The sequence below is a fragment of the Sugiyamaella lignohabitans genome, chromosome A (assembly GCF_001640025.1).
Source record: "Sugiyamaella lignohabitans strain CBS 10342 chromosome A, complete sequence".
Classification (NCBI taxonomy): domain Eukaryota; kingdom Fungi; phylum Ascomycota; class Dipodascomycetes; order Dipodascales; family Trichomonascaceae; genus Sugiyamaella; species Sugiyamaella lignohabitans.
Window position 1 is genome coordinate 4,886,301 of NC_031672.1, and position 20,549 is coordinate 4,906,849.

The 20,549-nt window shown below is 41.9% G+C and overlaps 10 protein-coding genes and 2 non-coding genes across 12 annotated transcripts; 8 read left to right on the forward strand and 4 right to left on the reverse strand.

The window, feature by feature from the left end:
- Positions 1 to 744: 744 nt before the first annotated feature.
- On the forward strand, positions 745 to 2,466 carry HSP60 (chaperone ATPase HSP60; the record flags this gene model as incomplete). The annotated part of the gene is made up of 1 exon (XM_018878475.1): positions 745 to 2,466. One exon carries the CDS (start codon positions 745 to 747, stop codon positions 2,464 to 2,466), a length of 1,722 nt encoding a protein of 573 aa, XP_018735775.1.
- A 591-nt stretch (positions 2,467 to 3,057) lies between these two features.
- Positions 3,058 to 3,131, forward strand: AWJ20_1583 (the record flags this gene model as incomplete). The annotated part of the gene is made up of 1 exon: positions 3,058 to 3,131. It is a non-coding gene; the product is annotated as a tRNA-Ala (tRNA).
- Positions 3,132 to 3,565: 434 nt separating this feature from the next.
- On the reverse strand, positions 3,566 to 3,639 carry AWJ20_1584 (the record flags this gene model as incomplete). The annotated part of the gene is made up of 1 exon: positions 3,566 to 3,639. It is a non-coding gene; the product is annotated as a tRNA-Ile (tRNA).
- Positions 3,640 to 4,487: 848 nt separating this feature from the next.
- On the forward strand, positions 4,488 to 4,883 carry HTZ1 (histone H2AZ; the record flags this gene model as incomplete). Its single annotated transcript, XM_018878476.1, has 1 exon — positions 4,488 to 4,883. One exon carries the CDS (start codon positions 4,488 to 4,490, stop codon positions 4,881 to 4,883), a length of 396 nt encoding a protein of 131 aa, XP_018735776.1.
- A 742-nt stretch (positions 4,884 to 5,625) lies between these two features.
- Positions 5,626 to 6,843, forward strand: GCV1 (glycine decarboxylase subunit T; the record flags this gene model as incomplete). Its single annotated transcript, XM_018878477.1, has 1 exon — positions 5,626 to 6,843. The coding sequence occupies one exon, from the start codon at positions 5,626 to 5,628 to the stop codon at positions 6,841 to 6,843; it is 1,218 nt and encodes a 405-aa protein (XP_018735777.1).
- Positions 6,844 to 6,952: 109 nt separating this feature from the next.
- Positions 6,953 to 7,381, reverse strand: AWJ20_1587 (OPA3-like protein; the record flags this gene model as incomplete). Its single annotated transcript, XM_018878478.1, has 1 exon — positions 6,953 to 7,381. The coding sequence occupies one exon, from the start codon at positions 7,379 to 7,381 to the stop codon at positions 6,953 to 6,955; it is 429 nt and encodes a 142-aa protein (XP_018735778.1).
- A 1,733-nt stretch (positions 7,382 to 9,114) lies between these two features.
- Positions 9,115 to 9,852, forward strand: ATP3 (F1F0 ATP synthase subunit gamma; the record flags this gene model as incomplete). Its single annotated transcript, XM_018878479.1, has 1 exon — positions 9,115 to 9,852. One exon carries the CDS (start codon positions 9,115 to 9,117, stop codon positions 9,850 to 9,852), a length of 738 nt encoding a protein of 245 aa, XP_018735779.1.
- A 507-nt stretch (positions 9,853 to 10,359) lies between these two features.
- Positions 10,360 to 11,631, forward strand: AWJ20_1589 (uncharacterized protein; the record flags this gene model as incomplete). The annotated part of the gene is made up of 1 exon (XM_018878480.1): positions 10,360 to 11,631. One exon carries the CDS (start codon positions 10,360 to 10,362, stop codon positions 11,629 to 11,631), a length of 1,272 nt encoding a protein of 423 aa, XP_018735780.1.
- A 205-nt stretch (positions 11,632 to 11,836) lies between these two features.
- CST26 (Cst26p) lies at positions 11,837 to 13,072 on the reverse strand (the record flags this gene model as incomplete). The annotated part of the gene is made up of 1 exon (XM_018878482.1): positions 11,837 to 13,072. One exon carries the CDS (start codon positions 13,070 to 13,072, stop codon positions 11,837 to 11,839), a length of 1,236 nt encoding a protein of 411 aa, XP_018735781.1.
- Positions 13,073 to 14,016: 944 nt separating this feature from the next.
- Positions 14,017 to 15,867, forward strand: QDR3 (Qdr3p; the record flags this gene model as incomplete). The annotated part of the gene is made up of 1 exon (XM_018878483.1): positions 14,017 to 15,867. One exon carries the CDS (start codon positions 14,017 to 14,019, stop codon positions 15,865 to 15,867), a length of 1,851 nt encoding a protein of 616 aa, XP_018735782.1.
- Positions 15,868 to 17,557: 1,690 nt separating this feature from the next.
- Positions 17,558 to 19,042, forward strand: HRD1 (E3 ubiquitin-protein ligase HRD1; the record flags this gene model as incomplete). The annotated part of the gene is made up of 1 exon (XM_018878484.1): positions 17,558 to 19,042. The coding sequence occupies one exon, from the start codon at positions 17,558 to 17,560 to the stop codon at positions 19,040 to 19,042; it is 1,485 nt and encodes a 494-aa protein (XP_018735783.1).
- A 108-nt stretch (positions 19,043 to 19,150) lies between these two features.
- AWJ20_1593 (uncharacterized protein) lies at positions 19,151 to 20,389 on the reverse strand (the record flags this gene model as incomplete). Its single annotated transcript, XM_018878485.1, has 1 exon — positions 19,151 to 20,389. One exon carries the CDS (start codon positions 20,387 to 20,389, stop codon positions 19,151 to 19,153), a length of 1,239 nt encoding a protein of 412 aa, XP_018735784.1.
- Between the last annotated feature and the right edge of the window lie 160 nt (positions 20,390 to 20,549).

Genomic DNA, 20,549 nt, shown 5'->3' on the forward strand with positions numbered 1-20,549 from the left:
ATAGTTTTTAACCGCATAAAACGGTATTAATGGTTCATTCAGGGCTGAAGAGTCGCATTTGCGTTCTTCATCAGTTAGAGGTACAACCGCTCCAGCTGGTACTTGGCTGAGAACCTTTGATCCCTCAGTTGGATGAAACACCGAATAAAACACCGCCAAGATAGGACTGAATCCTGTACTGTTAGTCTATGATATCCATCATGATATATGGACTCGGTCTATGTAGTTCTTTCTATACCTACCATTTAAATCCATGTCGGCGTAGCTATTCGTCCCGTCCACAGCCTGTAGAAGACTGCCCTGCAGCGCTATAACATCGAACATGTGTGTATAAGTCATATGTATGCTTTTAAAAGCCATACCCCGGATTTACCATCTTCGTACTTCTAGAAAATAAAGATGTGAGGCCAGAAACCCCATTCAAATAAAGAAAAAATAATATAAAATATAAATAAATTCACTGCCTTTACAAATTGTTTGGTAAATATTCATACTGTTCCCCCTAGTTATTTAAAGTAGTTCAAAGATGGATAGCTACTTTCTAAATAAATAGAACCGTTATCTCCGCATCCTGCCCGTGACTGGGTTAGGTCGAATCTGGGTACGGGTGGGATAGAAAGGCTGAGAAATTTCAGGAACGAAATATTTAAACACCCATGCGGGAAGGGGAAGCGTTTGTTCTTTGAGATTCTTGATTGAGATTTTACGTTTTCGTACAGACAAGCATTTTTTTTATACTGAACAATGCAAAGAGTTCTATCTCGTCCTTCTGGTGCTCGTAAGCTAGCCATTTCGGCTGTTCGTAATTATTCACACAAGGAGCTTAAGTTCGGTGTTGAGGGTCGGGCTGCTCTTTTGAAGGGTGTCGATACCTTGGCTCAAGCTGTTTCAGTCACTTTGGGTCCTAAGGGTCGCAATGTTCTTATTGAACAATCCTTCGGTGCTCCTAAGATCACTAAGGATGGTGTGACTGTTGCTAAGAGTATCACCTTGAAAGACAAGTTTGAGAACTTGGGCGCTAAGTTGTTGCAAGAGGTTGCTTCCAAGACTAATGAGTCTGCTGGTGATGGTACTACCAGTGCTACTGTCTTGGGCCGTTCTATCTTCACTGAATCCGTCAAGAACGTTGCTGCTGGTTGCAATCCTATGGATTTGAGAAGAGGTTCTCAAGCTGCTGTTGAGGCTGTTGTTCAATTTCTCCAACAACATAAGCGTGAGATCACCACCTCTGAAGAGATTGCTCAAGTTGCCACCATTTCTGCTAACGGCGACTCTCATATTGGTAAACTCATTGCCAATGCCATGGAAAAGGTCGGTAAGGAAGGTGTTATTACCGTCAAGGAGGGAAAGACTCTTGAAGACGAGCTTGAGGTTACTGAGGGCATGAGATTTGACCGTGGATACATTTCTCCTTACTTTGTTACTGACACTAAGTCTGGCAAAGTTGAATTTGAGAACCCTCTTCTGCTGCTTTCTGAAAAGAAAGTTTCTAGCATCCAAGATATTTTGCCTGCTTTGGAATTGTCTAACAAGACCCGTCGTCCTTTGGTCATTATTGCTGAAGATGTCGATGGTGAGGCTCTCGCCGCCTGTATTCTTAACAAGCTGAGAGGTCAAGTCCAAGTCGCTGCTGTCAAGGCCCCTGGTTTCGGTGACAACCGTAAGAGCATTCTCGGTGATATCGCCATTTTGACTGGTGGTACTGTCTTTACCGAGGAATTGGATATCAAGCCCGAGAACGCTACCATCGAGTTGTTTGGTACTTCTGGTTCTGTTACCATCACTAAGGAAGATACCATTATTCTCAATGGTGAGGGTGACAAGGACAACATTATGCAAAGATGTGAGCAAATCAGAAGCTTCATCAACGACTCTACAACTAGTGAGTACGAACGTGAGAAGCTCCAAGAGCGTCTTGCTAAGCTCTCTGGTGGTGTTGCTGTCATCAAGATTGGTGGCTCCTCTGAAGTTGAGGTCGGTGAGAAGAAGGATCGTTTCGTTGATGCTCTTAACGCCACCCGTGCTGCTGTTGAAGAAGGTATTCTTCCTGGTGGTGGTACCGCGTTGCTCAAGGCTTCTCGTATCTTAGCTGACGTTAAGACCGATAACTTTGATCAAAAGCTCGGTGTTCAAATCATCCGCACTGCCATCACTAGACCTGCCAAGACTATTGTTGATAATGCTGGTGGTGAAGGTTCTGTTGTTGTTGGTAAGCTCATTGATGAGTTCGGTGAGGACTTTAACAAGGGTTTCAACGCTGCTACTGGCGAGTACACTGACATGATTGCATCTGGTATCATTGACCCCTTCAAGGTTGTTCGTACCGGTCTCGTCGATGCCTCTGGTGTTGCTTCTTTGTTGGCCACCACTGAATGTGCTATTGTCGATGCCCCTGAACCACCTGCTCCTGCTGGTGGTGCTCCACCTATGGGTGGTATGGGAGGTATGGGTGGTATGGGTTTCTAAGTTGTCAACTAGCTCTCTGGCTCCCACTTTTTTTAATTAACTTGTATAAACGATTCCCCGCTCAATGCAACTGTAAAACTGTAAATAGCTATATAAAAGAAATATATCTGTGTATATATAATCTTTAATATCCTCTTGAGTTCATCCCAGTAGATACGGAAAGAGCACTTCAAGCGCATACTAAAAGTGGAAAGGCGATCTAGGATAATTGGCATGGTCAATATCTTTGTATACATTAAGTAACCAGGTTCGGACATATCTAGACTAAAACAAGATTTCCCGTCCGATCAATCATATTTAAGCCTCTAAGAGCCTTGATCAGTAATGCCGTGGGAGACCAGGCGTGAACAGAAGGTGCTGAACCTCTTTCATTTTTGCCAAAATGATGGGCGACATGCATATAATGCCAAATTCGATAGTTATATTCCCATCAATGTACTTCAGCATTCGAGTTTCCTTGCCTTACCAGCCTGCTGGGCTCATATGAAAGTTTTGTTCTGCCCTCCAAGGTAATATCCCTCGAAACTTACAATTTTAAGACGGATTAAGTTTTAGTCTATTAGGAGTCTGTTTTGAAGAATAACAATTATTGGGCGTATAGTCTAGTTGGTTATGGCGCTCGCTTAGCATGCGAGAGGTCTCCGGTTCAATTCCGGATTCGTCCATTTTTTTGTTTTTCTTTGATATCTAGTTAGGATGTTGCTTCGTTAACATTCGAACATTTTTATAAAACTCCTGTCGTGCAATATTAAAATGATGTAATCAATGAAACAATCCAATAAGATGAGAATAACTCAGTTTCTTATGGCCCGCCGAAATAGGTGTAGGCATTTGGGCAGCTCTGAGCATAGGCGGAGTGAATTCTAGAAGTTTCTGCTCATATGATCGTTGCTGTATCGATATTGGTCTCTTCTAGCAGTTGACCGTTTCTATAACCATGTGATGATATCTCGCTATATGATTCCCTTACTTTCGTCTAATGTATGCTAATAGAAGCTCTTTCTGTAGTGTTCTAGGTGTTACTTTAAAATTATGTGGGAGCTCACGGTAGGCTGGAATACCAAGATATTTGCTCCGTAAACAAAAAGAAATAGAGCTATGGTCCCTGGCGGGATCGAACCGCCGATCCCCGCGTTATTAGCACGGTGCCTTAACCAACTGGGCCAAGGAACCAAGATCTTATCCACCGTCTTTCCACATCATTTTTGGTAGTATCTTTCATAGTTTTACAGCGTATATCTCCTGTGGGTAGGGGTTGATTATTCCCCAGGGTAAGAGTGTTTACCCTCCCTTTTTATTGTTAATTCATTTAAATGATTGTATAAATACATCCTCTCGAGCTCATGGCAGTTTATTTGTTGTTGTTCAGTCTTCTATATGCCTATTGTACTCATTTATTTAGTATTTATTGAATTTTATTACTATTTGGACTGTTCGTCTGCTTGCCAATACGAGAATTCCAGCACTTATGTGAATAGCACTTATGCCGTACATAGTGGATATTGCGATATATATTCTACGTTAAACTAGTCTATAAAACCGAGTCAGCTGTGGTGTGCTATTGTCCTGCTAAAAACTGATAATTCTAGCGAAGCCTATATCTGAGGCGGATGAGCGTCAATTCCACCAAATGAGCCATGAGCTAGCCAGCCACCTGCGGCTGGATGTAAATTCCGTAGGACGTAAACAATAGAAACCCCAACCCCGAAAAAACAAAAAACATATCCCTTTATAAGACATGAATATCCGGTTTGAAAATATATTCAAACGAACCCTTTTCTCATTTACAAGTATTGCGCGTTTCCAATAGCCGAGCAACCCAAAAAATCTACGCGACCATAACAAATACGCCCTTTTATTGAACCAATATCAGTAACGGATTCATTTTTAGAAGGTTTATTATTTTGGTTTGATTCTGCTCAAATTCGACACGTGTGGAATATATATATATTGTTCAATTCCTCACTTGCTTCTATACCATACTGTTATCATTCTAGTTTTTACAGTAATATCTAAACACGATGTCTGGCAAAGGTGGAAAAGGTAAAGGAAAGGGAGGAAAAGACAGTGGAATCCGCTCTCAGTCACACTCAGCTCGTGCTGGTCTTCAGTTTCCCGTCGGTCGTGTAAAGAGATTTTTAAAGAAGAGCGTTCAAAACAAAGTCAGAGTTGGTGCCAAAGCAGCCATTTACATCGCCGCCGTACTCGAATACTTAACAGCAGAAGTTTTAGAGCTTGCTGGAAATGCTGCTAAGGATTTGAAAGTCAAGAGAATTACACCCCGTCACTTACAACTTGCTATCAGAGGTGATGAAGAGTTGGATACGCTTATCAAAGCCACTATCGCGTATGGAGGCGTTTTACCACACATCAACAAGGCTCTGCTACTGAAGGTGGAGCAAAAGAAGAGAAAATAAGCATCTGGACTGGAATAGGAAACAGCATAGTTTCATTGTTTGGTATGAAGGTATTAGATATGTGTTGTTACCGGTATAGTCTATTTGCGCCTAGGTATCTGTTTGCCGACTATGCTGGCTCAATGATATGGTATATTGAAGAGCAGTATTGATCTTTGAAAGCCGACACAGATCATACCTAATTATTTGCTACTTTATCCATCTTATTTGTAGAGGTATTTCCAAGTCTTCCTTTCACCAGTACTCCACTCACCCGCTTATTAATGTAGTTTAATTTATTGTATGTCTCACAGCTTAGTTTGCCACTGCAAGTGGTTTGATCCTTTAAAAGTCCTTCATTTCGTTGTGACCATCTGCCATTCACCTCACTGTTTTCTTTTCGAACAGAGAGTCATGCCACACGCTAGAGGCTATTAATATTGGTGGCTGGTTATTGCCCTCACATTACCACAGAGTAAAATTCGCATTTCGAACAGCAGATCTGGCCACTAAAGCCGTAGCTGTTCACAAGCCAAGATATCGTAAACCCCTACCCACAAATCACTGGGTAAAAGTCGTAGATGGTTTATTGGCACCGAGTACTGGAACGATAATGCGCGATAAGGATCTGTTAATTTAACTCGGGTCTGAGCTTGCATTTTTTCCTCACAACTATATAAACTCAGCGCTCCCTTGAAATTTGTCTAGATTTGAACCGTTTTTATTGGGACTTTTCTTTAAAATTAACTGTTAATTGGAAACAATGTCTAGTAGACTCCTTAACTTGAGTGCCCGTAGACCTATCTTCCCTCGTGGGTTGGTTAAGCCAACTCAAAGATTTAACTCATCGGCCACAGACAACTTGGCAAAGACAGCTCTCTACGACCTTCATGTTGAATATGGTGGAAAAATGGTCCCCTATGCTGGATTTTCAATGCCAGTTTTGTACAAGGATCAGACTCATATTGAATCTCATAACTGGGTCAGAGAAAAGGCTGGTCTCTTTGATGTGTCTCATATGCTTCAGCACCGAATTTCGGGCACAAATGCCACAAGATTATTGGAAAAAATCACACCCTCCGATGTCAAGGGCCTTAAGCCATTTACCTCTACGTTGTCAGTGTTATTAAATGAGCAAGGTGGTATTATTGACGATACTATCATTTCTAAGCACGGAGAGAACGACTTCTACGTCGTCACTAATGCAGGATGCAGGGACAAGGATCTGGCATTTATCAAGAATGAGATTGATGCTATCGGTAGTGGTATTAAGCATGAGATTATCACCGGCGGTTTATTGGCTTTACAGGGACCTGAAGCGGCCAAAGTGCTTCAAAAGTTCACCAACTATGACTTGAATCAGATTAAATTTGGTGAATCTGCTTTTGTGGATCTCGAGGGCGATAAGTATCATGTTGCCCGTGGTGGATATACAGGAGAGGACGGATTCGAAGTATCTATAACCAATGATAAGGTGGCTCAAGATTTCGCATATAAACTATTGGAGGTTGATTCGGTTAAGCCAATTGGCTTGGCTGCCAGAGACTCTCTTCGTCTAGAGGCAGGAATGTGTCTTTATGGCCATGAGTTGTCAGAAGAAATAACCCCTGTTGCATCTGCCCTTACCTGGGTTATTGGCAAGTCTCGTAGATCCGCTGACGATGAAATTGCTTTTAACGGGAAATCAGTCATTCTTGATCAAATCGCGACTAAAAAGACCAACCTTCGAGTAGGACTTACCGTCAAGGGTCCTGCTGCTCGTGACGGAGCAGAGATTTTTGCTGCTGGTGAGCATGACAAGCCTATTGGTATTGTAACATCAGGATCTTTGTCTCCTACCCTAAAGGTTAATATTGGCATGGGATATGTTCCACGTAAGTACGCCAAAGCAGGTACTCAAGTTGAAGTACTTGTCAGGGGTAAATTCCGTCCCGGTGAGATCCAAAAGTTACCTTTTGTTAAGCCAAACTATTTCCGCTAGTGTAGTGTCGTATGTATTCGTAAAGTGCTGATACCTCCAGGACTCATTCCTGGATAGCAAAATAAATGATATGTACAGTAAAGTAAGTGTGCTATATACAATGGACTCACTATACGGTCCTGGATTGATTGGATGAGATAACTGCTGCTGTAGGAATAGAGGCCGGCACTGTGATGGGTACTGTAAGATGCTTGCCTTGTGTCTCTCCCACTACTGCAGAAGCTACCTCTTTCTCATGTAACTGCTTCAAAATTGATGGCTTCATATCTTTAGGAAGATGGTACTCTTCCATCAATAACTTGTTTTGTTTGAGTTGACCCTTGAGCCATTCTATTTCGTCTTGGAGAGCCTGTATATCATCAGCAACTGATTCACGTCTTGTAACTTCCTTTCTATGCGATCTATAGCTCTCAAAAAGGATTAGCCCACCGGCAATTGAAAAAATAAATGATTCAGACAGAAATGTCGCTCCGTTGTCTATAGCTTTCGCATCGTTTAAAGGCCGCACCCTAATATTGCTTTCTCCTAATAATCTCATGCGAAGATGAACATCGCTTCTGTGAATAAATTGGGCAAAACCAATACAAGTTTGTCTAAATCTTGGGTGTTGTTTGGCTTGGGCTTTGATAGCGTTCTAGGCCATGTTAGAATATTGTCTGCATCTACAGTCCGATCTCATTTAAAATTGTATCAACTTACGCCAATGGGTTTTGCTAAAGTCTTCACCAATAGAGATGTAAATTTGAGGGCAATAGAACTCATTAATAAAAAAGAATGTCATAGACAAGTCTGAAGTTACTTATCGTAATGCAGCCCAGTCCAAATATTCGCCTCCACAACTGGCATATGGGCGTGTTGGCGTCAGCGCGGCATAAACGTTACATTATATGTACTCCATACTGGTTGAAACACTGTCTCTGAAACATTTACGAAAGCGAAATTTTGATGGTCTGGAGCTATTAACCATAGGACTCAGCTACAAAATGGCTTAAGATATAAATGTCCTGGTAGAGGAGTTGAGGTTGATACTTTTGTACACAAATACTTTTCTAAATCCAATTTTCGTATCAAGGGTTATAACACACCTTTACAGAAACCGGAACAACAGAATAAAATAATTGGGTCACTACTTAATTGAACGTCATAATAACATTCTAAGGCCTACGAATTACTAGATAATTAGAACTATACCTTTCATTTATTAATCTTTTGGCTGGGTCAGCTCTAGAAGATAACTAAGCCGCACCGGCCGCACTGGGAGTTTTTCATCCAGATTAGTGACTGGCACGGCTGTAGTTGAAAATTGGCGAAGCACCGTACATATTGAATTCTTGATATTCATAGGCCAAGTTTCTTCTCCTTGACACTTCCATCAGACAAGAAGAGGACTACAAAATGTTTTCGCTCCGTTCAGCTGCTGGCTCTGCCGTGAGAGCTACTCCTGCTAGGTAAGTTTGTTTTATATGCTTTTTTGAAGAGGAAAGATTGGATTGGGCCCGAAATTGTTGTAAATTGGTTTTGGTCGCGGGCTAGGGAACGGAATACAGGGTTCTGATTGGTTGGGAGTTTCGAGTGTGCGACAAATTTGAGAACCGACAATTCAAGAGCAAATAAGAAACATAGTCGAAATATTACAAAAGCGAGCCGATTTATTCAAATAGAAAACTCGAGATGTTGAAAATGTGGAAATCTGCGGATTAATTGTTTGATTGAAAAAAATTCCGATTAAAATAGCTTTCTAGCGAGTGTGCACAGTAGTAAACGGAACGGCAGGACTACACCTTAACTCGATTGGAAAGAGAAGTGTAAATAATTGATTTCAACAGCATGAGGAGATTGCGTATGGATGGCACTAGGGGATGCTGAAGGGCGGAAGCAAACACGTAGTCGGCTTCAATTGATGGACATAATCCTGAGAATCTGTTCTATGATTCCCGGAATTAAGGCAATGAGAATTACCTAGTATCAGAAAGTTAAGATAGCCTTTAAAAGGAAATATGATATTCGAGAGGTTTTCTACTATCCCATTGTCCTACACACATAGAGCATTTCAACAACGTTTCCCTCAGCATTTTCAGTTTTGTGACCTCTACTACAGTTCAAGCAGAGGGATTTTCTTCGAAACGAACCAAACTAATCAGAACCATCCCGCACTTCTCGAGTGTATTTACTAGACGTAAACTAACATGGATTAGATCCTATGCCACTCTTCGTGAGATTGAGACCCGTCTCAAGTCTATCAAGAACATTGAGAAGATTACCAATACTATGATGATTGTCGCTTCTACCAGACTTGGTAAGGCTCAAAGAGCTATGGCTATTTCTCGTATCTACGGTGAGACCACCAAGGAGGTTTTCGACAAGAGTGAAGCTGCTGTCCCTGAGAACTCTCCTAAGAAGTTGTTGATTGTTATGTCTTCCGACAAGGGTTTGTGTGGATCCATTCATTCGCAACTTGCTCGTGCTGCTCGTGCCCGTCTTGAGAAGTTCCCTGATGCCGACGTTGTTGCTGTTGGTGACAAAACCAAGGCTCAATTGTCTAGAACTAATGCTAAGAACATTGTTCTCTCTATTTCTCAAATCGGTAAGGAGGCTCCTACTTTCAATGAGGCAGCCGTTATTGCTGATCAGATCAGCCAATTGGGCAAGCAATATGACGATGTTGAGGTCCTTTACAACAAATTCGTCTCTGGTGTTTCTTTCGAGCCCACTATTAGACCAGCTTTCACTACTGCTGCCATTGAGGAGGCTCCTAAGTTCAGCACTTACGAGCTTGAAGACGAGGTTGTCGGTAACTTGTCCGAGTTCTCCCTTGCCAACTACATTTTGTGGGGACTTGCCGAGGGTCACGCTGCTGAGATCTCTGCCCGTCGTTCTGCCATGGACAATGCTTCCAAGAACGCTAACGAGATGATTGGCAAGTACTCGATTCTCTACAACCGTACTCGTCAAGCCGTCATTACCAACGAATTGGTCGATATCATTACTGGTGCCTCTTCTTTGGAGTAAAAAGCTGCGCAGCCTTTGTAAGCTGTGTTCAACCATTGAACATATATAAAAGACACAAATACAGCATTGTAATTATATTCATGGGTCGTCAGATAGCTGGTTCTGTCGGGCTTGTGGGTACTACACGTCTCGGATGTGTGGTCCTTTGGGATAGACAGATACGAGGGTCTGATAGAGATAAGATTTTGTGGGAAGTTGTTCTACTCAAGCCGTAGTAATACCTTTAACTAAGACCGGAATGGCTATTTCAGTTCCACACTAGTAAAGACTCCTTACCCCCAAGATGTTCAGCCATAGTTTGTGCAGGGTATGGGCTTGCGATAACCAGGGGTTGCATATGGAGAGGACATCAGCGCACGATAATGCAGGAATTATTGCTGTTCTATTAGACTGGTAATAGAACGTGGCTTGGTATAGAGGAGAACAGAGTGGAAATTGTGTAGATATCAGATTGAGCCATTTTATCATTTTGCAATTTTCATAGCATCCAAGTGAGAATTGAGTAAAATGACTACAAGCAAGGGTCCTGAGTTGTCTTCATTAGAGACTGTTAGCTCAGGTGAGCTCTCTAACCAGAGAGACCCCCTGTACACCGGTGGTGACCTTGAAGATAGTGTTGAAAATCAGAAAAACCGGAAAGAAGCGGTTGCAGGAAAGGACCTTGATGATAAAGAAGAAAACGAAGACGAGGAAGATGAAGATTTATCATTCTTGAGCGGTACCGATTCTGCAGCTCTGGATGCCAAAAATGCGCCCAATCCTCTTGGCGTGGGTAATGGAGGGGTCAAGGAGGAATTAAAAATTAAAGAACCTGAAGCCAGATTTAATGAGCCTGTTGAGCCTGCCTCTTTTTCAGGCCAAAAATTTGTATTATCAGGTACTGGAACTGAGGTATATGTGACACATTCACCCTCTCAACGGACTCCTCGACTGGTTATCCTTCTCACAAACTCTCTTGGTCTTGCCAGTGAGAACAACCTTAAAATGGCTGACGAATATGCCAAAAAACTGAAATGCCCAGTAATTGTGCCAGACTTATTTGATAATGATCCTATTCGAGTGTCGGGCGCAGAAGTCGCACATATGGATGATGAGGCAGGATTAACGGCGGGTGCCGAACAAACGTCGATAGGCTCTCAGGAACCGTCACCTAAAGAAGGCGAAGAAACGATTGGTCAGACTGCATCTACGTCATTTTTTAGCAACCTGACACTATCCAAAGTGAAAGCATTTGCTACTTCTACAATCAAAGGATTTGTTGACGAGATGTGGATCGCAAAACATACATTTGAGAGGACATATCCTCGATTGACCAATACTGTTGCGGAAATTGTTCAAGTGTACAGTCCGCAATCACTAGCAGTCATTGGCTATTCGTTTGGGGGCAGATACGTGCTACGATTACTTGAAGACCTACACCACGATGAATGGTCGTCTGAAGAAGACCTGATCGCCGTGGGTGCCTGTATTCATCCATCACTCGTGGAGGTAAATGACTTTAATATGGTAAGCAAGCCACTCATGCTGGTCTATTCTACGGATGACCCCATACTCTCAGAAAAAGTTGTTCAAAAAGGCATCGCCTCACTTCAAGATCGTAATGTCACTTTCGACCGTAAAGTTTTTACCTCTTCTTCGGTTGCAGGCCAGAATAGCAATCACAAGCTTCCCCACGGGTTTGCAGTTCTAGGCGATTACCCCCAGTCGGAAGTGGGAAATATTCCGACTCAGGTCGTCGATCTTGTCAGCGACTGGATACAGGTACATTTATCCCAGTAATATTAATTTTTGTTTTTGTTCATGCCACTGCTGATTCATATCTGCTTGGGGCTGAGACTAAGCCTCATAGCCCTGGCTAACGGTATTCAAATGAATTATATCTGGAGACCAATTACACTGACTAGCGGAAGCTGCTATTTTTCAGACAAGCGTATCTCACTTAGACACTTGGCGTCTGTGCAATATATTTAATCATCTATACATACTATGAAAAAAACCGTGAGTAATTAAGCCGAATAATGTTGAGAATAAGTAGGATATTTAGAGGTACACTAAAGATCTGGAATGCCTGGAAAGGAGACTCAAGTTTGACATCAGCAGTCACAGGTGGATCGACCTCATCGGGAGAATCATCGGCAAACTTACCACTAGTGGTAAAGTTATCTAGCATTTGGTCTTTTTCATACCAGAACTTCAAAGTCCACTGTTCAAATTCCTTCTCGTCTTGATATGGAATATCTTTGATGGCAATTCTTCTCCAGTACATCACAATTCGTGATGGACTGATACCACGAAGATACATATTACGTAAAGTGAAGAAGTCTTCACCATACACCCCCTTAGGTATACCTGAATAGTGAATGGTAGCATCATAAAGATATTCAATCGAGGTGTCCAGTTCTAATAATGATTTTCGCAATCCCCGAACTCGTGGGAGGAGAACATGGCGAGGGATTTCGAGATCTGCTTTTTTTCCATATTCCGTAGACTTCCGTACTCCATTGCGACTAAATGTAGTACCCTCCGGAAACAGGGTCAGCCAGGCCGGCCAATCGCTCTCGTTATTGATACGTTGTAGGCCCGAAGTTAGCACCTGTTCATCTTGTGACCACTTTCTATTCAAAAAAATAAACCCATATATTTGCATGCCCCAGCCCCAGATAGGGATCTTTTTAAGCGAGTCTTTCAACATGATATAAATGCCACCATGGGCACGGGCGGTATAGGCAATATACCATAAGAAAACCCAATCAGAGTAGAGCTGGTGATTAGAAATAACAATTGCCCTATCAGGGATCTTAGTTTGAAGTAAAGATTTCTCATCAAGAGAAAAAATACCTTTCACAGACTTGTCTCCGCTGACAGTCACTTTCACTGGCGTCCAATATTGAGTAACAACCACCAGAAGAAGCCCAAATGACTGTTTCGTGAAATCCACCCACGCATGAAAAAATGGCTCCGACACATATTTGATAGGATAGCCAACAAGCTGTGTCCCATATATACACACTGAGCTTACAATAAAAAAAATTACTAGGCTAATGCATCGCACAGTTTGCATAAAGACCCCATGTTGAGGTGCGACTAAAGACTCCGGCAGGGCCTGTGACACAGACTCCCTAGGAAAAATTCCCGCCTGTGACTCTGACGGATTATCCAAATTCGTAGATGACCCATTGACTTCGTTGCCAGTACTATTTTTGGCTGAATCTCCAGCCATCCTGGAAGTTCTAGTGGCAAAAGGGTCTATGTCTCAGTCTGTATATATGTAGTTGAACTGGAGAGAGTTTCAGGAAAATAAAGAAATCCGACTAGCCAATTCAGCGCAGCACAATCAGCTGTCAAGATCTGGTTATTTCGGTATGGTTGCTGAGATATCTACAATAATTTACTGTTCAGCACCTGTGCATATCACATGGTACGAAAATGCGAGATCAAATCGTCTCAATAAGCTCCGCTACGTGTATCACGTGACTGGGAATGGTGGGGTATATGAGCAAGGTACCTGACATCTTGGCTCTAGCTGTACTGTCGGTCCGAATAATCGCTTCGTTGATGCCGAGAGCTACTGTGGAGGAGGAGGGTGAAGTACGAAGATTATTACACAAACATTTCGAAAACAAATATTGTTTTTACAACCCCTCTAGACTAAGCCCAAAAGCCCTAATTTATATAATATATATGATAGAAAATTGATTGAAGTGTTCACGAAGCACATCTATCACCACAACTATCTCTCATCTCTCCTTCCCTGCATGTCGGCTGCACCAACACCCGAACTAGCCAAACCAGCCTAATTTTGCGCAAGCAGATCCGGACTCCGAAGATCATCATCGCGGAACAAAAAAACCGCTGGATCATCTGTCTCAACTTATATAACTCAACTTCTTCTGATTTCTCTCACTGAATATTATATCGAGTCCTGATGTATAGATCAGTGAGTACGACTGGAAATTATTTCATTGGATCTAGCTTTGGCACAGATGCATCTACCTCGATCTCATCGATGAATTATTGATTTCGAAAGTCCATCTCATATAGCCCTAATCTTTATTGTCTCCACAAATTTTCTCATTTTTTTTTATTTTGATATTTATTTATTACTGGGTCTCTTATTAATTTTTTTGTTTCTGTTTAAAACTAATCCCTTTTGCATACTTCACTATGTCAGACCCAATAAAGAGGATGGGCGATGCCAAAGAAGTGGAGAATAATAACGGAGAAGAAGCAATAGCTCCAAATAATGTGTCTGATATGCTGGTAGGCGAGCAGCTGGATGTTAACTCGTCTCATCTCTCTGATGATGCTATACATGCTGAACCGGAGCCTTTCCATACTGTGGAAGAAGTCACACAGAAAGAGAATGTCACAGTTGAGGATATTGTGACTCGGCCTCCATCTTCGCCAGTCCCTATCTCTCAAAGAAGAGGACTTTTTTCTAGTCTCACACTCATCCCCGAACAAGAAACTGCTCTGGGCCATACGGATACGACAAAGAAGCTTATTGTCGCACAAGTTTCATTTGCTGCTGTTATTGCTCCAATGGGAGCGTCAATTCTGCTGCCTGCACTCACAAACTTGGCAGATGACCTTCATGTGACAACATCTGTTGTCAATGTATCTTTCGGCTTATATATTTTAAGTTTGGGCATATTTCCTTTATGGTGGTCTGGAACCTCTGAGTTGTATGGTCGTCGTTCGGTATATGTTATTTCTTTTCTACTATACACTCTATTTACCATTGGATGTGCGCTCTGTAAATCTATTGCGGCTCTAATGATTCTCAGAATACTTTCCGGAGGGGCTGCTGCTGCTGTTCAAGCAGTTGGTGCAGGTACGATTGGCGATATTTATGTTACCACCCAAAGAGGACGGGCAATGGGCTATTTCTATCTAGGTCCATTATGTGGCCCGTTATTTGCTCCAATTCTTGGTGGTGTACTTACCACAAAATGGGGCTGGAGAGGCACCATGTGGTTTTGTGTCATTCTAGGAGGCATAATGACGGTGGTGCTTCTTTTTTTTCTTCCAGAAACTTTGAAGAGGACTACTCCAATAGTTGTGGAGCAGAGTCGCCGTAACAGCATACTTCGTGTTCTCAGTCCAAAAAGTAGTATAGGAAGCCGTGTTGAAGCCCACGAAGACAACAACATTGTTGCTGATGCTTTAGTACCGGTTCCGTCCAGGACTTCACGTGTAGCCAATGTCGATTTAGAACACGGCCATGGTGGAATGTTTGGTCAACTCCACAAATTTCATATCCCTCATGTTAATCATAATCATGAGAAAGCGGTAGACCCAAATCATGAAAGTGTTAAGAAGAAGATACTTGAGGTATTCTTGAGGCCGTTGAAAGCTTTCAAGTTTCTGAAGTATCCACCAGTGCCTTTATCAATGGTGTACAGTAGTTATTGCTTCTTTACCTTATACTTTCTGAATATTGGTATCGAAAGCTTATATTCCTCCCAGCCATACATGTACAAATCAATAATCATAGGCTTGCTTTATATTCCCAATTCCGTCGGTTACGTCATCTCAAGTATTGGTAACGGATATTGGAGTGATTATGTTATTGACCGGTCCATTAAAAAGCACGGCAGAGTTATCCCAGAAGCTCGATTATCTGAAAGCGTATATTTGGCAGCGGTAATATTCCCACTGTCGCTTGTTCTGTTCGGCTGGGCTGGTCATTTTAAAACTTTCTGGTTGGTACCCTTGGTGGGTACGTTCTTTTTTGGGTTTTCCTCAATGCTTATCTTCGGCAATGTTACAACATATTTGGTTGATGTACTACCTGGAAGAGGGTCATCAGGGGTCGCATTGAATAACTTGTTTAGAATGATACTTGCTGCTATTGCTACATTTGTAGCAGATCCGCTGCAAGACAGACTTGGATTTGGCTGGTTATACACTATGTTGGCAATTGGTTCCTTACTTGCATTTACCAGCATTTTATCTATTAAAAAGTGGGGTCCCCGATGGAGAGAGAATTACGATATTACAAAGCTCTATTGATAATTTTATCAAGAGATGTATAGAATTAGTTTGTTTTTGAAACATCTGCATAAGTAATACCTTTTTTTGAGGCATGCAGGCACGGATCTGCAGGGAAAACTTAAAACATATTAGGTACCCCTGGATCATGATACAAATATAGTAGAGAGAATAGTACATTAGCTTGTTTCAGATTTAGTTTCATAGAGAAGTAAATTTAATGACTTCATATAGATTCGCTCCTTGACTATATAAGTAGACTGTATATCCCTACCAGTATTTTGCGGTACCGTGAATACCATGCTCCTCGACCGCAAGTTGTTAAGCATGCTTCCAAGAAGTATTGCAGCAATTTCTTTATTTGTTAGTCTGTTTCTTCTGTCGTTTCTATTGGTTTCCTGTTCTTCAGCCAATGCTGTTTTTGACAACGTGTATATCATTGAGTATCAGTATAATAGTAATTCTTCGGTCTTCCCATCCGTCGAACAAAGCTATCAAGAACCGAAAACAGATTCTAATTTTGCCTTGACAAAAGTAAGAGCTGGACTATTAGGTGAGTAGGTAATCAGGTGGCCAGTCAAGTCTGCTTATAATCTGTTCTAACCTTAAAGCTTTGTGCATAAATGGCGTTCAAGGTTCAACTTGTGCTTGGAAAAACAACATTACCGCTCTCCAGGTTTTCGAGCCTCTGTCCTTTTACAATGGAACTTCATCTTTGCTTCTTGGCACACTGAATCCATTACATCTTGCTGATGACTTTTCAACCCAGGTTATCAACCCTTACATGCTCATTATATCACTAGTCCTTATTGTCTTGACGTTGTGTGGGACATTTTTCCAATTTGTTCCCTATTTACCTCAGACCCACCTAATTCACAAAGGCACCTTGATTTCAAATATAGTCTCATGGTTATTTTGGACTGTAGGCGCCATATGGATAGAAATCGCTACAAATGCCGTTTGCCATTCAGTCTCCACATCAAGTGCTAATATTCTTGTTGCCTCAAGGGGCGAAAGGGCTAGTGCAATGTCATGGGCATCTGTGGCCTTCTTAGCAGTTAGCTCAGGTATTTCGACAGTAATGTATACGCGCCAGGTAAGAGGGCCTGCTAAAGCCGCCGTTGCTTAGCATATCAAGCTGCAAGGTATGTAGTTTAACAGGAAACTCTTCAAGATCTTAATGCAAGATAAGCTATCCATCAGCGTTATCATGATGTAATACTTTTGGGGTAAAAAGTCGACATGCATATTCTATAAAACGACTTTAGCAAATAGCTGACACCTCACATGGCGATGTCCACTCACTAAATCCACCATCTACTATCATCCGAGGTTCCAGTTTGCGAATTGAACACAGGAATATGTTTATATTTAAAGTCTGACCGAGCTTCATGCAAGTTGTGTATTTTGTAAACTCGTCCTCTGATTCAGTTTTCTTGTATATTGCTACTCCGCATTCGAGCAATCACAGATCAAGTCGACTTATCTTTTCTCCTTACTATAACTCGTGAAGTTGAAGACTTGTCTTCGACTTTTTTTATCGATGACAATAACTACCACTAAAATGAGGTTCATAGGCTATATTAGTATTAGCACGCTTCTAGCAATAGGCGTGATACTACTGGCCTTCGTTGAACGACCCAATTTCTATTCGGCATGTATTGCTATTTCTCAAAATAGTGCGAGTCTGTTCACACTTATAAACATGGCAATGATACTGGTGCTATTATTAGGAAAATTGCTTCAGCTTGCATTTTTTGGTCATCTTCGAGCATTGGAGTTGGAACACCTTTATGAAAGGACATGGTATGCGGTAATGGAAACCTTCCTTGCGATGACCATTTTCCATGATGAGTTCACTTTTCAATTTGCATTGATGTTTTCTATCCTGACGTTCCTAAGGGTGTTTCATTGGATTGCTGCGGATAGAGTAGACCTCATTTTCCAGGCTACCCATCCACCCAGTTTCGTTAGTAAAACCAGACTGTGGGTGGCGTTATGTGCCCTAATGGCTGGTGATATCAGTGTGTTCATGTACTGTGGGTCAGAAGTTCTCGAACATGGTCCTGGAACAATGGTTATGTTTGCTTTTGAGTTTGCTGTTTTAACAAATTCGTTACTCAATTCGATTGGCAAGTACTCACTGAATCTTATTGAATGTCATTACCTAGTGGTCAATGAAGACGAAGATAGCTGGGAGCCAAAAGGCACATACACATTTGTTCTGGAAGTGGTTTCTGATACCATTCGTCTGACAGCATATGTAACATTGTTCATGTTCTTGCTTGATCCCTATGGAATTCCTTTGCATATTTTCCGAGATGTGTATACTACAGCTATGAACTTGTTTAGCCGGTATCGTGATTTTATTCGATTTAGACGTGCTCGAGCCAGGATGGATGAGCAGATTGCTGATGCTGTTACTGAGGATCTACATAGAGACTCAGTTTGTATCATATGTCGAGAAGAAATGGAAGTCAACCGTGATAGAGCTCACAGGTATACTCCAAAGAAGCTCCCGTGTGGTCATGTGATTCATCACGGATGTCTAAAAAGCTGGCTAGAAAGATCTCAACGCTGTCCTACATGTCGTAGACCTGTAATGGATGCGAACGATGAACAGCAACAGCAACAACAGCAACAGCAACAGCAACAAGCAGAGCAACTACAAGCTCAGCAGCGAGAAGAACAGGCGCCGGGAAGAGTTCTTGGGACCATACAGTTACAGCAACAACACCCACCCAATGGGGAGCCGAATAGTGAGATATTACGTATTCACCCGGTATCGACGAACAACGGCATTCATAATTCACCATCTTCCAGTACTCAGCATTCATCCCAATCTCTTGAAAGTAATCGAAACCAGCAAGCATTGATCATCGACTCTCAGATAGTTATACCCAGTGGCTGGGTGGCTTTTAGGGCACGAAACTCATCTGAGGGCCAGCAAGTGAAACTAAATGAGCACACATGGGCTACTGTTACTGGCCCTACAGTATTATTAGACACTGACAAGACCTTGGAAGAAGTACGGCTAAGTTCATCTCCCGATGACAAACTAAAAGCAATTGAAAAATTATTGAGTAATATGGAGAGGACTCAGAGCGAATTTGAGACAGTTATTGGCCAGCTTCGTCAAGCTGCGGAGTCATTAAAAGGTTCATCAAATATCGACACCGAAGTCGAAAAAGATTAGGCTGGTTGACTATGAAAAGGCATCTTATTTATCTATTTAATAAACTATATTTTCGATGGGATTAAATCTTCTATGGGGATCTACGAATTTTTATCACGAGATTTGCTTTTAAAGCTTATCCGTAGTCACTGCAACATTCGCAGGCAGATGGATGATAGACGAGCGTCCAAAGAGTGGAACAGGCTTCTTCTTGTCCCCTTCTTTTGTATTTAGCATTTTCCCCTTCTCTTCATCCCATTGCTCAAAAGTGATTTTTTGCCAATTAGATGGAGTGCTGATCCCCTGTCTTCTCAGCTTCGGCGATTCAAGGCCATCGGGATCGATTACAGTCGTAAGAGCTGGGTCACAAAAGTAGACAAGTGTCATACGACGGAAGTTTCGCTGATCGTCTGGTGGTGTTGTGACGCGGTGGATGCAAGATTTGAAGTAGCCTCCAGTGAGAAATTTCAAAGCATCGCCAACATTCACTATCAATCCCGAAGGAACATGGTTGACATATTTCCATTCATTGCTCTGATAATCCAAGATCTGTAATGACAAGATCGGCTGAGAAGTCAGGAAGGTAAAGCCACTGGCATCTGAATGTCCACGGAGCCAAGTCTTGCCACTCTTTTCGTCATCCTTTTGACTAGTGCTGTAGTACTGCATAAATCTACCGAATCCAGCTCCAGAGTTCCGAAGGTCATTTTCAATTACCTTGAAATAATTTCCCCATAAAGTACCCTCACGAAGTTCTAAGATGATGTCACAGAGAACAAGTATTTTTCTGAGCACCACATAATGAAGATATCGATAAAATTCTGCGACTTCCTGAAGGTAAGAGCGAACCAACTCAGGGTAGTGTCGTTTAACAAAATGGTCATCGTGTAGCATGTCTCTGAAGTTATAATGTTCTAAACTATCTCTTACACCATTCTGAAATACCCAGTAGCCACGGGGTTTAAATCCAGCTCCTCGTACTATTCCTAGTGATTTATTTTTCTCCTCCTCAGAATTTCTTTCTCCGGCCATATATTGATCTTTGATCTCTTGAGGAAGTTCAAAGACCGATTGCGTGAAAGCACGAAGTGCTTCAAGTTTTTCCTCCTGAAATCCATGGCCAATTACAGAAAAAAAGCCCTGAGTAGTCAATGCCTTTTCTAACTGAGCAGCTAGTGATCTTCGAATTTCAAGACCATCTTGCCCATAGGTGAACTTGGACAGATCTATTACTTGTAAGTTGACAACGTTGTTGGTGACCGTTGACAGTGGTGCTTGTAAAAACGGCCGCACATTATATTTTTGATCGATCAACTTTTTCTCACTTTCAGAGATAGCAAGTTTAGAAGCTGACCACACTTCAGTCATATTGTGCTATATAAGTTTTAATCAAAGTCGAAAGATTCGTAGACAGAAGCTTAATTCCGCGTCAATGAGCTCTGACTCCGTCATGTCTCACTGTATTGCGTGATGCAGCTGCACGGAGATAGCGGCTAGGGTAGAACTTTAAAGGCACTTCACATTACAT